The 16,020-nt window shown below is 50.9% G+C and overlaps 5 protein-coding genes across 5 annotated transcripts; 2 read left to right on the forward strand and 3 right to left on the reverse strand.

Annotated features, from left to right (window-relative positions):
- Positions 1-338: 338 nt before the first annotated feature.
- On the reverse strand, positions 339-2,389 carry PC9H_004283 (uncharacterized protein; the record flags this gene model as incomplete). The annotated part of the gene is made up of 9 exons (XM_036773870.1): positions 339-363; positions 422-608; positions 659-864; positions 1,298-1,342; positions 1,396-1,644; positions 1,698-1,900; positions 1,956-2,044; positions 2,101-2,179; positions 2,231-2,389. 9 exons carry the CDS (start codon positions 2,387-2,389, stop codon positions 339-341), a joined length of 1,242 nt encoding a protein of 413 aa, XP_036635343.1.
- A 371-nt stretch (positions 2,390-2,760) lies between these two features.
- On the forward strand, positions 2,761-4,940 carry MSE1 (Glutamate--tRNA ligase mitochondrial; the record flags this gene model as incomplete). The annotated part of the gene is made up of 13 exons (XM_036773871.1): positions 2,761-2,895; positions 2,951-3,023; positions 3,074-3,111; positions 3,164-3,211; positions 3,266-3,436; positions 3,487-3,666; positions 3,716-3,865; positions 3,916-4,089; positions 4,146-4,306; positions 4,361-4,409; positions 4,460-4,577; positions 4,628-4,782; positions 4,839-4,940. 13 exons carry the CDS (start codon positions 2,761-2,763, stop codon positions 4,938-4,940), a joined length of 1,554 nt encoding a protein of 517 aa, XP_036635344.1.
- A 328-nt stretch (positions 4,941-5,268) lies between these two features.
- Positions 5,269-7,453, reverse strand: PC9H_004285 (uncharacterized protein; the record flags this gene model as incomplete). The annotated part of the gene is made up of 10 exons (XM_036773872.1): positions 5,269-5,496; positions 5,552-5,644; positions 5,700-5,943; positions 5,994-6,078; positions 6,134-6,288; positions 6,355-6,491; positions 6,557-6,630; positions 6,687-6,715; positions 6,765-6,882; positions 7,303-7,453. The coding sequence occupies 10 exons, from the start codon at positions 7,451-7,453 to the stop codon at positions 5,269-5,271; spliced, it is 1,314 nt and encodes a 437-aa protein (XP_036635345.1).
- A 155-nt stretch (positions 7,454-7,608) lies between these two features.
- Positions 7,609-13,944, reverse strand: PC9H_004286 (uncharacterized protein; the record flags this gene model as incomplete). The annotated part of the gene is made up of 8 exons (XM_036773873.1): positions 7,609-7,744; positions 7,794-7,922; positions 7,974-10,971; positions 11,027-12,028; positions 12,082-12,197; positions 12,360-12,874; positions 13,103-13,499; positions 13,556-13,944. The coding sequence occupies 8 exons, from the start codon at positions 13,942-13,944 to the stop codon at positions 7,609-7,611; spliced, it is 5,682 nt and encodes a 1,893-aa protein (XP_036635346.1).
- Positions 13,945-14,346: 402 nt separating this feature from the next.
- TRS33 (Trafficking protein particle complex subunit 33) lies at positions 14,347-15,207 on the forward strand (the record flags this gene model as incomplete). The annotated part of the gene is made up of 4 exons (XM_036773874.1): positions 14,347-14,717; positions 14,763-14,880; positions 14,932-15,118; positions 15,173-15,207. 4 exons carry the CDS (start codon positions 14,347-14,349, stop codon positions 15,205-15,207), a joined length of 711 nt encoding a protein of 236 aa, XP_036635347.1.
- Positions 15,208-16,020: the final 813 nt, after the last annotated feature.

Consider the following 16,020-nt stretch of genomic DNA (forward strand, 5'->3'; position numbering starts at 1 on the left):
GAGGACACACCATTCCACCAATGATGCGTGTCAACTCTATCATATCTCGGACGCTTGAAGTTATTTATATGTCATCGGCGATTTCTCGAGAGAGCGTTGATACTAATGATTCTGAGGGTGCGATAACTACGATAAGTGTCCATGAGCACTGACAACTATATGCAAGGATGGAGGATGTACAAAAATGCAAGGAAAGATGGAAAACTCTATGTAGTATGAAGTAACGTGAGGGAAAAGTGGCCTGGTTTCAATACGACCTCAAGGCAGGTCTACGAGGAGGGCAATAGAAATGGCTGCTATCCATTAGAGGCATGGTTGGCGAGGGTCGGGCATAATACTCACCTGAGCTTAATGACAATGGTCCTACAGGCCGCCTCTGTCTGAGCGGAACAATACAAGGAAGGTCAGGAAGAATACTCACCTCAGTCCTCTCGATATCTTGAGGGATTTCAGGCGGGTTTTATCCACCTTCATTATCGATCGGCTGTGGGATGTCTCTGTCTCTACATGCGCGCCCTTCTCGTCCAGCGTACACGTGACAGTTGTCTGCAGCGGTTCATCCGAATCGGAATCATCACTGTTAACCTCGAGTTCTTGTTCTGATCGGCCTGCAGGAGGTTACCCTCTGGGTTTATCACGGACAGCCTAATGGACGTACCCATGAGTTGCCCGTTTTCATCCCAAGCCGTTAGGATGGCGGACACGCGAAGTGGCGAAGACGACACATTTCTCTTATGTGTCGGCGGTAGGTGAACTTCTGACCGCGTCCTGCTCGACGACCGCCTCCTCGGCCGTTCTTCGAACAAGTGGGGCGCTATGCCACCTAAAACTTCCCTCGGCGTGGGCTTGAAGTTGACGACGGAACTGGGCACCGAAGGTGAGTATGACCTCAAAGTAGCCATATGGTTCGTTCTCGGGGACGCAGCAAGATGCTGGAAAGCTGGGAAGGTGGTGGTTGGAACGAAGAACGCACGCCAGCAAGTGGCCTTGTACTAGAAGTTGGTTATCAAGGAACAGCCCAAATGGTATTATATAAGAATCGCAATCGTAACTTACTTGGCACAGCCCGGAATCAAGCGCGGGAGCAGCGTGGAAAGGCAGCATGCTTCACGTTCGGCCGTATCCTGGTCTAAAATGTTATCGAGAGTTAACCAATTGTGCCCTTGGGTTCTTGGACCTCCGGAAGCCCTACACGCAGGTCATTTAATGTGAAGATAAACGGTGGTATTGTTACAATCATACTAAACAACGGGAATCAAACTCGACGCTACACATGTATCTTCACTCGGACTAGAACCTGTTTCGCTTTCTTTGTTGCTTTGATAATGCTTCTTGAGGCGCTCTGCAGGGCCTCACGTCAAGGGAGAAGGGAGCAATAGTGTGATCGCCACGCACCTCCGACTCTTGCCTTTGACATTCTCGGGCTCGTCGATGTCCATACTATCGTGAGTCCCCCGTCGTCCCAACTGACCCCCCATCCCACTGGCCATGTTTTTGTCCTTTTGCTTCTCCACAATCTCCTTCAGGATACCGTTCAGCTCTTTATCGTAGCCCTCTCGTTCAGCCTTCGCAGCTGCGGCGGCGGACGAAATGGATACCAGCTTCTCGTCGAGTGTAGTCAAAACTGCGGCTGTCGTTGAATGCCTGATAGCGATAGTAAACATACAAGGAAGAATCAGATGGCGATCCGCCTTTACCAATCCTTCAGCGCCTCGAGGACAGTTTCTAGCTTCCCGAGCTCTAGATCTCTTCCCATGGTGTACTCCACTTCGAGCTGTTCTTCCTTCTGATCCAACTTGCCACGGAGTATGTCGAGGTAGATGGCGTCGATGATCAAGTCCTCGAGTTCGCGAATTGACGGCATATCGAGCGCCTTTAAAAGCGTACTATAGGGCAATATCTGTGATTCCCCTGCGTCAACAATGTTGAGAGGCAAGTGTCTCCAAGATGCGTACCCTTCGTTCCGATGCCAGCGTCACTATCGATAGGTACTTCAATTTGACCGTCTGCGCTTGATTCAGCGGCGGTAGCGAGTCCTTGCGCTCTGATAATCATGAGATGAGATATACAGAGCCAATAGGGCAGGCCAACACACTCAACGAAGGTAGTCCGCATACGTCTTGTAGGAGAACACTTGCAACAGGGCATGGTGAGATGCGTATTGTTCATGAGAAGCGAGCTGTAACCTGTGATGAAGATCCAGGAGTATCGATAACTTGAACGCGCGTACCTCCTGAATGTTTGGAAGTTCGAGCAACTCAGAAAAGACAAAGACTCCGGGTGCAGAAGTAGCATCCAAAATGAGTTTGGCAGCGGCGGCTCCTTTCATCGACTTTCCAACCAAGAGAAATGGCTCTAGCTTAGCATGAAAGTTGGATCCTAAATCCATGTCGTAAGCTCTAATGGGTGGTCGTCGGACGAGAGAATCACTGGCAGTGGCGAGATCAGCGGCACGTGTATCCATCTATCAAGCGCCTACCCCCGAGGCCCCTTTAAGCCTGAACGAGGCTTGGCCTAAGCTTCAGCCGTACGAGCAACAATGTAAAAAAGCCGTCACAATGAGACTAACATGGGCGCACCACGAGGGACAAGCGTCTGTCATCGCCAGCGACCGCCGACGGCCGCCCTCATTTCCATATTCAGGCAAAGAGGCGCGCTGAGCTAAGCCGGCTATTGCCGGTTTCCAATCCTTGCCGCCCCGCATATGTATACTTCTTCTCCCGCTCTTACACATACCATCCTCTCAGTTCGGTTTGACATATGATACTGCTGAGATTCGCTCCAAGTCCTACTGGAGCTCTTCATCTCGGCGGTCTTCGAACTGCCTTGTATAACTACCTTTACGCGAAGAAACATGGAGGAAAATGGATCATGAGGATTGAGGATACGGATGCAGTGCGTGTACTGCGCTCACTTTTGATTCTCGTCACAAAGACACTCATTGCTAAAGACACGGTATGTTCCCGGTTCGGTGGACAACATCCGTAAGGCATTGGATTGGGCTGGTTTAGAGTACGACTACGGTAAGCACAGCTCCCTTCTGCTAATGTAGCTCACTAGATATCTCGGACAGGTCCTGGGAAAGACGGCCCTCATGCTCCATACTTTCAAGTGAGTGCGACACGTTCTACTTCATGTACAGTCTCGACTGAGCGTAGGACAGTCAGAACGTCTCGATTTATATCGCTCGTATACGAACAAGCTTCTGGATGTGCGTCGAATCTGACTTGTGCTGCACCTGTGCCATCACCGAACGAGGAAATAGTCGGGACACGCATACCGCTGCTTCTGCTCTCCAGACCGCCTCACGGCGACCCGCGAAAAGCTAGCGCGATCAGGCTCGAACGAGACGTACGACAAGCATTGTTTATACTTGTCGGATGAAGAAGTGGCTCGGAAAGTTCGTGCTGGGGAGAAGTCGGTAGTTCGGTTGAACGTATGCTGTCAATGATTTCGCGCCTATGTCTTGAATTGACGCGTTTTCAGGACGACAAACTTCCTGCTAGGCCGCCTTCTGTTGACATTGTCTTCGGAAAACTCAGGGACTCGCATTTATCACTTCCAACCGATCCCATCTTGCTCAAATCAGATCTCTTCCCTACCTACCATCTTGCATCCGTAGTAGATGACCACGAAATGGGCATAACTCACGTTTTACGGGGAGAGGTAAATTTCACTCAATTCACAGCGCCCGTATGCCTGCTGACACGCGCAGGAATGGCTACCATCTCTCGATCTACATCTTGATATATATGCATGTCTTAACATATCCAGTCCGCAGTTTGCCCACATCCCGATCCTCGTCAACGCCGACGGCTCGAAAATGTCAAAACGCAACGGAGACGTACAAGTTGCTGATTACATAGTAAGGTCTACTGTCATCTACCACCAAGTTGGCTGAATGAACGATTGCAGCGACGGGGATGGGAGCCAGCAGCTATTCTCAACTGGCTTGCTCTTGCTGGATGGGGTGCTCAAAGAGAGGTTACAGAAGTCACCGGTGGACCTTTGGACTCTCCTCGTAGCGTCCAATCTTCTCCAGCACCAGACAGCACCACTGTCATGACCATGCCCGAAATGATCGAACAGGTTCGCCAAACTATATGCGTGTCGCGTAGCTGTTCTAACTCTACCTCTACACTTAGTTCGACTTGCCTGCGCTTACTCATCGTAGCACGAGCCTCGATCCGACGAAGCTAGAATATTTGAACAAACACCATCTCATGCGAGTGTGGTCAACGCCCGACGGCCTCGACTCATTGGCGCGTCGTCTCCATATTTTAGTCAAGGAGGCATTCCCCGCCAGGTAAGGACCCTCAATCCTGCGCAGTAGACCCTGTTCATAACAACAGGTTTGAAGCCCGTTCACCACCGTTGACTATATCAAGAAAATCATTATGATATTGCAGGTATTTTAACCAACACCCAACTATTGTTATTTGTCTGAAATGCTGCGTAGGGACGTCTTACCAATGTTCAAGACATAGGGCTGCACACGCCATACCTCTTCATCGAACCCGATTATAGCTCAGAGGAAGCTCAAATTATGATCAAGAATATTCCAGAGGAATCACGCCGTCCGTATGATCCCCTTCTCATTGTCTATTAATGCACTCAAAGAGAGTAGAGCGTACGCTTCATGCTGTTCGCGACCGCCTGAATGATTCAACACAATGGGACAATATCGACATTGCGGGGATCCTTCATGAAGAGAATGATTCACTTGGACTGTCACATAAAATATTTATGACAACGTTGCGGCACACCCTCAGTGCCATGAAGGCTAGTTCTATTCACGGCTTCAACCTTGGCTTTGAAGCCTAATGATTTGTTCTCAGAATGGTCCAAGTGTCCCCGAAATCATGCAGGTCCTGGGTCGTGAAAGGACGCTAGCAAGGCTACAAAACCATATTACTATTACGGTCGACAAAACGGACTGAGGCTGCCAACATCTTTCCTCTAATGACGCTGTGAGAGTCTCAACTGATCTCGCTTCAAGAATAAACATTCCCACTTTCACCGCATCGTGCCACGTTCTCCATGGCATTGACAAAAAGCTTAGGAACCTTCCGTCCATTGTGCTACGGTGCTCCTCAAGAGTCTATGAACAGTGAATTGCAAGTGAGTGCTAAAAATATGTATAATAAATATTGCAGAAAAGTATGCACGGAAGGAGTGTGGTCTCCAATACCGACGACAGCACTGCGCACTGCAAGAGCCCCGTTACCGAGGGCGGAACGAATGATTTGAACGAATGGCTGCTGGCCCTCAGAAAGGAGGGTTCGCGTTTTCAAGAAGTTGTTCAAAGTACTCTTGGAACCATGCGCCAGCTTCTGGTGCGGGTTTCAGAGACGTCTCACTGCCACAAGCTTCATCAAATCTCTCAGCTGTCTCATCGCTGGTCCCATCACCCTGCCCACCAGGCTTAACCCAAACAATGGCATCGATCAGCGGGTCGGGCGTGATGCTTGACGGGCGGGGTCCAAAGCCTGCTTGCTACAAATGGGTTGCCAAGATCAGTTACCAGGACGGGCGCTGGGGTGGAGTGTACCTTGTTGTTGCACCAGTCACCTCCACTTCGTGGGTAGTCTTGTTGTCCTGAACGACCTTGGTCGACGATGAAATGGGCGGGGAGCCCTCGCGCCTACGAGGGCTTCCGTTAAGAAAAACAGAATATCACATCTGTCCTGCAGACTCACCGTAAGAAGGGGTGCCAAGTTACGGACATAGTCGAGCTCGTCGTAACCGTAGTTGGTGGATGTTCCAAGGCCGTTGTAGTTGGAGACGTTAGTCGCAACACCTCGTACTGCCGCGGCTGGGTTAATTACTTTAGCCCGGTTGACGATTTCAGCTAGGATGTCGACGGTGGGGCCCAAGTTATCGGGCCAGCCAAGCCAAGCGGCGTGGGCTCCATCCAAGTAGATTGACACGTTCGCATATTGGCTAAGTGTTCCATTAGTACATTGCTGCGTCGATTCTATGGTGTGGTTTACCTGAGCCATGCAACGGCGAAGGCTGATCCATTAATGTGAGCTTCGGCAGCATTGGCACATTTGGGGACGCTTTGGTTGCTCACGACTGTTCGCAACAGAATCAGCAAGGTGCAATAAATAAACTTTTATATATCACGTACGATTCCCAACGGAGTCAGTCTCAAGACCGATGACGATTGTCACGTCCGGATAGCTTTCTATCTGACTTCCAATAGCTTTGATATAGGCTTCGTATCTTGCCAAACCGGCCTGGCTGATATCAAGCTCTCCTGATGAAGCTTTGGCTGAGCAATCACTTAACCACGACACCATTATAGATCAGTTTCAATACCCATAGTGACTCTTTGGCTAAAACGCCCACCGGTCAGGAAGATTGTACACCTCGATGTTCACTACTTGTTTCCGGGCTGTCTGGGCTTGTTTGGTACGTGCGTCTTGCAAGTACCCGCCAATTGACGTTACGGCGGCAATTCTGTCTATCCAGAGGAACGTGGGGACCTGCAGAGAAAATACGACACCAATGATCAGAGGGCAAGCTCAGGCCTGCCGTGGACGGGATATACCTCGGCAACCAAGAGAGCTTTGTCGGCCAAAGCATTATCTCCATTTGCTCTGATGGTCGCAGTAGCAGCTACAACTAAGGACGGGGTTGCGAGTCGTACAAATGTCTGAATAGACATGGCGACTCCTTACCTTGGTCAGCGTAGACGGGGCTCACGTATCTGTGCAGAAACATGAGCATGAGTAATTCGGGGATGGATAGACACTGACTGGTCAGCGTCAAGGTACGGGTTCACTGTCTGTGGCCCACGAGCAGAGAGAGGTGTAGCATTCGAGCCAAGGATAGAAGCAAGCAAAGACACGAAGGCCGTGGATAGAGGAATAGAGCCTTTCATTTTGAGATCAGTAGTCAGGACGGAGAAGTCAGCGGCAGTAAACGTCAAATCCCACGTCTGACTTTATACCAATGATTCCTCATGGGTTGCACGGTAGTATCGGTCGGTAAAAGTGCTGGCTTGATATCACGCCTTGAGGTACGAGTGCTACATGTCCAAATCGCACACCTTGGCACGGAAAATAACTCTAGATGTTCCAAGGGCCCCATAGTGAAGCACAGTGCCGAAGCGACTTCGGCATATCATCGGACAACGTTTCGGCGGATTGAGCTCGCAGCAATCGCTCGGCCAAGCTTTGATTGCAACGTCGACATCCTAGCCCTGCCGGTACCTTTGATACCGAGAACCAAATGACGTTACCTGATGCAAGTCGATGCACTTCTGTAAACCAAGAATCTCTATGAACGACGCACAAGCACTCCCTTGGCCAAACCCAATGTTCACTTTCGCCGCTTCGTCCATCTCGGCGCCCTCCTGCACTCTTTCACAGATGACTGTCGGCGTTAGGTCGTTGACTTCATCGGGCGCAAATGCAAACTTGGCGAAATGCGCCATTTCAGCCATGCTTGTGATCACCGCACTCAAGAGTCATGGTGTAAGCCAACAAGGATGTGACAAAGCTCGATTGCAGTTACGGGTACATGATGCAGGATGCTGAAAATATGATACAAGTGCATTATCTGAAGGTTGGTGAAAGCGTCGTAGTACGTACGGATCGATTACAATGTTTCCCATCCGCCGCTGTCTAACGTACTTTCTAGCTTGCGAGCAACTGATGTTGGTATTCCATGGTTTAGCCAGGTCTTGCGTATGTCTTCCCATCTCGCATGATGTAGATATTGTCGACGCCCGCGCCTAATGAACATGTTGAGCCCATGAGGGCCTAATTAAGCGATGAACATACCTCATCGAAATGTCAATTTCTCCATGGGCATCAAGGTAAGGTGATTGTACAAACGTTCCGTTATTCGCGTAGAGGTAAAGGAGGGAGCAACGTTTGACAAGAAAGTATATACCAATGACGCCGCCGCAGCTAGGTAGAACATTAGTGCCCATGAAATATTTACGGTAGTTCGAAGCTCACTCTCGGGTATGCATGTTACATTCTCCTCTGTCGTTGTATTCGTAGTCTGTACAACAGTGGCTCTGCATGCAGCATGTCACCCCACAAAGCAGGCAAATAGCAGCATCCAGAGGTACAGTGTTACACCGCGGGCAGGTGAGAGCCTTCTCTTGGTCGGTGAAAAGGTTGTCGAGGACAAGAGGTAAACGAGCGAGGCGGTATACATCCGGATAGTCCAGAACCACCCCACAGTTGAGCTGAGATGCAGCATGGGAATGACCATAATGGGCACACCACCCAGATAATGCGTTCTGTAAGGTGTCTTGGTTCGGAAGATCCGAGAGTGGGGGAATACCAAGCATTGTCAACAGGCGCTTATACTCGAGGGGCTCGTTGTCACTGTAGGCCGGCGTCGCGAAAGCGCCAGGGAGCACAGACCGACAAAGGATAGCAGCGCGTCGGAGGAAGGGAAGGGTGAACGCATACATCAATTTCTCGATACGACCCTCGCCAAAGGTTTCGAAGACAAGGGTAGCAGTATGTTCGAAGACTGGGGAATGGCGAACGACGCACATGAAGAACATGCGAATGTCGCCAAATATGTCTTCGTGAGCGCGACGGTTGATTTGCGTTGTTGAGTAGCTTCTAGTTTTGTTCAGGACATAGACCAAGCCAATCACCGTCCGAGCTAAACAGGCATAGTAGGTCAAGATTAGAACATGTCTGAGCATCTCCGGCGCGATTGCAGCAGTCTCGATTAACACTGTCAATGGATCTCGCAAAAGAAGTGGATACGAGAAGGGAGTAAGGGAGGTCCGACTCCATTCCGGGAGAAGTCGTTTTATGATTGCTTGCCGGATTGCCTCGCGGCCCTCATCTGGTCTAAGTTTGAAGTGAAGTGAAGCAAGCTTGGTGAGACATGTGAGAAGGCTACGAATCATCCTAGTCTGTGCTTCGGATATCTTGTCGGCCAAAATGCCGCTACCCGTCGAGTCGGAACCTCGTTGAGCGATTTCGAAAGAAGCAAGTGTGTAGCCAATGAGTTCTTCAGGAAGATATATCCCAGCTCCGCGTTCGCCAGGGTCTGGTTCTGGGCGATCTCTCAGGTGGCGAGTTTGTTGAGAAATGCTTTTCGCAGTCACCATGACCGTATCCACCATCTTAGTGCTCTCGCCACTGGTGCCCCGGTCAGCACGTAGGGCACTAGCGTATCCTATATCCTGTGCACTCCAAAACACAAATTCACCGGTCCCGTTGCGAAATTGGAGTGACTCCATCTGCGGGTCAGGTTTTGATTTGAGGATCCCAATACCTGCTGCTCGTATCCAGTCTGGGAAGGGGACGGTGTTGAGAGAACTAGTCGAAGGGCTGGATACGGGGAGGATAACATTCCCCAAGCTTTTGCACAATGGACATATGTACTCTTTCCTAGGGATGCTCTCGGGATGATTTCGAGTTGCCTGAGCCCGATGCCGTTGGCGAATTGACACGTTGTAATCTTGGAAGCAATCTACGTGCATCAGGTGCGAACAAACGGAGGCGTGGAGGCCGAATCGCGTGAACTGAGATGGGAATCCTTCGAAATTTGGGGATGCTCGTGCTTTAAGGTCGAGGGCATCCGCCCGCGGAGGGGGGAATATGGCGGCTAGACCATTAGACGCTGGACGATCGAGGGATGTAGGCATCTGCAGGACTTCGTTAAGATAGCCATTGTGGCTATCCGGATGGCGACGAATGAAACGACTTGGTTGGATCAAACCGAGCATGCCAAAGGCCTTTGTAGCGTTGAGGTCCTCCTGACAAACAATACAGGTGCCGTAAGAGACTTCGTCCTCAGCTTCGTCATCCATGTCTTCGTCATCTAAATCGTCAAAATTCATTGCAACTTTAACTTGTTGCGCCTTCATCTTGCGCATGATATCTGCTTGCCTAGCCTTTGCTGCCCGCTTGCGTGCATCCTCTGAGTCGCTTTTCGGTGCTGAATCATCAGAGATATGTCGTCGGCTCTTTACTTCGGCAGGAGCGTAGTCAGATAATCTGTTCAGAATCCATTGCGAACGGGCTTGGTACGGCTTGTATTTGTCGTGATGCTCCAACGAACAGAGTACATCAATAAGGGATTTGTGCTCTTCAAACGCAAGGGTTGATGCGATGTGGCTAAACGCGTCCGGTCGTTCAACGAGAGCGAGCATAATGAGATGGAGCGTCTGATCGAGGTTGGCTTCCGCTGATGGAGGGGGCGATTCAGTTTCCTCGGTTGCGGCTAAAATATTATACAAGCCATAGAAGAGGATTTGGAGGAAGACTTGCGACTCGAAGGCATTTGCAAGGACGACAAAGGGTCCGCTTATGATCCCCAGAGGCTTTGGGACGATGACAGAATCCGGTCCATCCGTTGGCATGCCCTTCTTCTTCAGCCTGGCCTTCAAGACATTTTCCACTTCTTCACGTTTATTCCTGGTATAATGATAGAAGAACGGGTTGACTTCATCGTACCATTCGTCTTTTAATTCATAAACACCCGTGTCGCTGACTCCTTCAGGAGGTCGGAAATTGGCCACCTCCCTGAGGACACGTTCAAAGCAGACATGATCGGTGAGTCGCTCCGAGACACGTTTGACCAGATCCGTGAACGAACAAGGTCCCATGGCAAGGGCATGGATGACTTCGCGCCTGGCCGCCATTTCGACGCTCATTCCCGAGGCATTTGCGTTCTCGCTGAGTACGGTGATCATGACGTATAGCAGTTCTTCCACCATGCATCCTAATTGAGAAGGGTCATACGTTGAGTGATACGTGGCTCCGGAGAAGAAGTGCAGGAGCCCGAAACGGTCCAAAATGGTGACGAGGACTAATGACGGGTCCGCTATGAGCGCAAAGGCAACCTGAAGAATGTAGAGGTCTTGGTCGTAGCACAGTTCGCGGAGCATGAAATCTCGATAATGGAGAAGTTGGCCGCGGATGGCAAACCCATTCCGTACCCACAGTCCCGTCCGAATTTGAGCAACCATTGTGATCACTGTAAGGCAAGGGGAAAATGAGTATCAGCAAGAAATGCAGGAAAGTAGAGTTACCTCTAAGGGGAAAGTCGATAACGGTCAGAATTGCTTGTTCACTTGCATGGATATCCAAGGCTTTCCGAATAGTCCCATCTCCCAGAAGTAACAGATTATCTTGCGAGAGTACCGCCACATGCTTGAATAGTTCCGCCAGAAGCCAATGGAGTGGGTGGTGGAAACTAACCCAACCTTCTAGAACGTCGAACTTGACAATCCGCCATCGTTGCCCGAGATCGAGGGGGCTGCGCGGCTCGCCTATGATTTGGCCCGTCCCAAACGCTACTTCATGAAATTCTACGTTATGAAATTTCGTCCTATCGAGACGTTCCTCGACGTCCATCAACGTGCAGACGAGTAGAATTCTATGCATGACCGCGTTGATTGCCGCGATGAGCCCGGAAGCAGGGGCACGTCCCCCTCCGAAAGCTTCGCCATATACTCTGATCACGCGGGACAAGCTCAACGCAACATTGAACACACTAATCCACGCGTCTGTCTCGTATTCGACATGACCCTGCTCCGCTCCCAACCTGCGATTCGGGTTCAAGCACATGAACATTTGACAGGTGTTGATGAAGGAGGATAGCATCGGTTGTGTGCAGTAGCCTGGGGGGACGGCGGGGTATGAGGCAATCAATGCCTGGAGTGGTGGAGTGTGGGCTAGATACCGGAGGTCGCTGAAGATGGGCATGAATCGCTTCGACCTAAAGGGCGCGGAGTCAACCTCCAACGGTCCGCTTGTAGACGGAAGAGCGGGCATGTTCTCGTTCGACCCGTTGTTGACTTGGAGAGGAGAAAAACTAGTAATGATTTTCTTCGCGCGTATCTGACCCAGGAAGAAGGCTTCTATGATGGCCAGCAACTTTTCTATAAGCCGATGTTGCGTTGCGACGTGGAGGGCGACTGAAGGGACGGTGAAAAGCTGCAGAGCAAAGTATTTGATGGATGTTTCTGCTTCACGATCGGTTAGGAGATACGCGTCGATAATCGGAGGATAAGTCTGAGCGAACTGGGATGCTAAGAAATATATCGTCAAATATTGACTGACACGATAAAAGGAGAGAGCCTACCCATCGCGATTTTATGTGTCCGACCCAAACTGATAATCGAAGCGTAAATCTCCTTTAGACTTAATCTCGGCTTCTTCCACAGTCTGGTGTGATACAGGAACAGCCACTGTAGCCGACTTGCACTGTCGCCTAGGTCGAGGCCTTCATCGTACCCGCTAACCCCACCACTGCCAAAACCACTTCCATAGCTACTGCTACTGAAGGCCCCGCCACCGAAATTAGGGGAGTAGGAACTGCCTGGAATGCCAGGGAACCCATACCCGTGAGATCCTCCAAACCCGTAGCTCCCAAATTCTGAGCTGCCGCTGGTTCCTGCGCTTTCTCCCCGACGGGGACTGAGAAGTTCCTCTGCAATGATCTCTCGAAGGCAAGTTGCACCCTTTGTCGGATCTATCTGAGCGGTGTCTCCGTCCTCGCCGAAGTTGACGATCCGCACCCGACTCAGATCTACGAGCCATTCCATAATGACGCTCACAACTTGCTCCCTGAAAGTATCGTATGCGCGTCGAACGGTGACACCAAGGTCAATCTGGGCCATGCCTTGTGCTATATCGAGCAATCTAACAACGTTAGAACTCAATTCAATGGTCGCGCGACCAGTGGTGTCAATTTCCTGCGTAAGAGCTAGCGCTTCTTCGTACGAGCGTCCCCTAGAAGGAAGCGATGAGGTACTGAGGTGCGCTGGGGCTGCGGAATCCGTCAGGAGATTGACGACCTCGGTAAAAGAGTGCTTATCGTCGTTCCAAACGACGAGGGCGTAAAGATCCTCCTTCATCATAGGGTCTGCAGTGGGCTGTAAGCGAATGGCGGTTTCTGATGGTACAAGGGCCGGCGCGGATGGTGCGTTGGCTGTTGCTGCGGAGGTGGGCGCATGGATATGAAGGTGGGGTTGAACTTGTGTTTGCGTTGTAGGAGATTGAATTTGGGGGTTTGGAGACTGTACGAAAGTACCTGGTATGTTGTGGAGGTGGATGTGCCCGGAGTGCGGCCGCGAGTGCGCGTTGGCAGGCGCAGATGCAACAGGGAGAGTGGGCAATGATGGTTCGGGAGGCGAATATGAGAGGGTATTAAGCGTGAACGAGAGAGCATATGCTATGGTAAGGTGCATTGTGTGGATTAACTGCGGCGGAATTTCTGCATATACTGGGGCTGGTTCGGGTTCGGGAGGTGGTTCCATTGGTTCTAGAGGCCTCGGAACGGCTTTGGGTGTCTCAAAGGAAAGTGGATCCGTGCACACAGTCGCGCCCGCTGGTGGATGGAAGGGACAGTTGATGCAGCTGCGCCACGCTTCTTCATCCCCACAGTCGCAGCAGCCACCCGATTGCTGGGCGATGAAGAAGCTCACATTATGATCCGTGTGGTCTGTGGCGTGAAAACATCGCGCACATAGAACGCAGCTATCGTCTTGGGCGCAATCTCTGTGGTAGACCGTCACTGTCAAGATATCCTCACAGAATCACGATGTGTTACTTACTTGCATCTGAAGCAGCTTTCCCCCTTCCTGAATATCCTTCCGCATGCCTTTCCCGGGATGATCGGGTCTTCCTTCCCATTGATGCCCAAGCTCGCTTGAGTCTCGCTGAGCAGTGTGCGCATCGGTCCACTTGAGGGCTTCGGAGGGAGGAACATGTGCGCATACTGGCCCCAGAAGGCGTCGTATAGTGCAGCCAGAACGTCACCCCTGGTAGCGGGTGTGAACACGTACTTTCGGGAGCCAGGCATAGTTTCCAGCGCGAATCGGAGCTGAGAGAGTGGATCTGGTGTGCTACCACTTGTTGGCGAGCTCCGGCGTATGCCAGAGGAGGGTCCCGGAGACATCGATGGCAAGAACCTGGATGGAAGGAATGAAGAAAAGCTTGACATACTACCTCTGATGGAACAAGTTAGCTGCTGAGATGAGGATTCCGCTTCTTTAAGTGGGCAGTAGGAAAAGGCAATATGCTCAGATTCGTCGGGAATTCAAGCTCGGACTGCCCGCAGGTATGACGCGCCGATATCGAATACTGGCGGGGTTCACGAGCTATCGATCCTCCTAGTAGGGCTGTAGAGGTACGATGATGAGGTCGAGGCGAGGAAGGTGGGCATGCATATGGCAACTCCTTCTCGCGGTCAGTGTACAATATTTCCACAGTCTACTATATATTCCCACAGTCAGTAAATCGTCCCAGCTATACGCTGATCTGTTTTGTATCTTGATCATTTCAATCATTTCCTCAGAACGACAAGCTTACTGGAACGGCCCGCCAGACTGCCCAGTTCGCTGCCATGACAAGTCGTTCGTCCTTCAATGTCGTTTCTGCGCCGCTTTCAGAGCTGGCAGACCCCCCAACGCGACTCATGGATGCCGTTGCCATGGACTATTTCATGATCGAACTCATTCCAACATTACGGCGGTCTGCAGCAATCGCGACTGAACGGCGCAAGAAACTCGAGAAGGAAATGGTGGATGCGGGGCTCATACCGCCACCCGCCCCGCCTCCAAAGGTCGACAAACCTAGAGAGAGCCAAGGACCGCATGATTCAGTCACCAGCTTGACGTCCAAGATCTCAAAACCACCCATAGATGATGAGGAAGAGGCCGTGCGGGTACGATTGGAGACAATCGGTATGCACGTCGGGGCCAACTTCTCGGAGAGGTGTGCATTCCTGACCAACGAAAGTGCGGCGTCTGACCTGATTAGGCTATGTCTGAACAAACCACTCTTCACCGAAACCCTCGACGCAATCAAGTTTATATGCAAGGATATTTGGGTTGCTTGCTGGGACAAACAGGTTGATAACCTGAGGACGAATCACCGGGTGAGTGTTAGGTTGGGGTTTGCGTGTCGTGCGTTAAGTCCGAACCACCAGGGGGTATATGTATTGCAAGATAATCTATTCAAACCCATAGCGCGTCTGTCTTCGTGGCAGGGACGAGCGGATGCGCTGCGGAAATCGAAGATATACGTCGCGCTTCCCGCCGGGATCATAAAGGGCGCTCTGTCCCGTCTCGGCATTCAGGCTACGATAACGCCTGAAATCAACTCCTTGCCACAATGTAGGTGTTTCACCTAGATAATATGATGTTTACTTCGCCCATGACATTCCTTAGGCACGTTCCAGGTGAAACTGCCGAAGGGGAGCTGAAAGTGTAGGTTAGTCGGTATTTCTTGCTATGTTCACTGTATCTCCACGACATCCCTTCTCAGCCGCTGTAAATCAGAAGTGCTCTGATTCTCGGATAATCTCTTGTTGCGTCGAGAGGCTGATAGACCGTCAATGGCACGTAACCTTCATTGCATGACGGCTTGGGGCGTGATGGACAGCACACGAAGGCTATTTGTTGCCGATTTCTGGATTTGTGCAATGGTCCCGACGCCGATGGTTCCTTGAATCACCAACAACAGTATTATCTCCAGTTCGGCCACTCAATTCAACTGCCTGTCGTTGACGTTCAAAACCCTCTGTTCAATTCACCTGAAATGTTTCAGCGGTACAGTCAAGTCATAGATTGGCTATTCCTCCCTCTCAGTGCGAATGATTGGTATACAACCTCTAAGCTCTACCCCCTGTGCCTTACCCTAACCTACTCAGGCTCGATGCATTCAGTCGACCCTTGACCTCGAAATAATATAAAGCTTCAGGACCATCTTCAATCGGACTACATTACAAGTGTACGAGTCCCGACGATGTGGTCCATCTCTTTTTGGGCACCATTGCTAAGCACCCTACTCGCCTTCGTGAAGGTGTGTCCACTGCTCTTTCCCAATCTTCATCACATCCGAACGAGCGCCGTTCTCAGCAAGCTCAAGCTCAAGGATGGCCATATCAAGGGTGCTATACGTGAGTTGATATAAACGTCACCTGTGTATCAGTACTGACGGGATACATTTTCACAGGGACAATATTTTATCGCGAACGCTCCGAGGCGAACATTTCACCGATGCCTCGAGCATGAGT

This window comes from Pleurotus ostreatus (assembly GCF_014466165.1).
Source record: "Pleurotus ostreatus strain PC9 chromosome Unknown scaffold_2, whole genome shotgun sequence".
Taxonomy (NCBI): Eukaryota; Fungi; Basidiomycota; class Agaricomycetes; order Agaricales; family Pleurotaceae; genus Pleurotus; species Pleurotus ostreatus.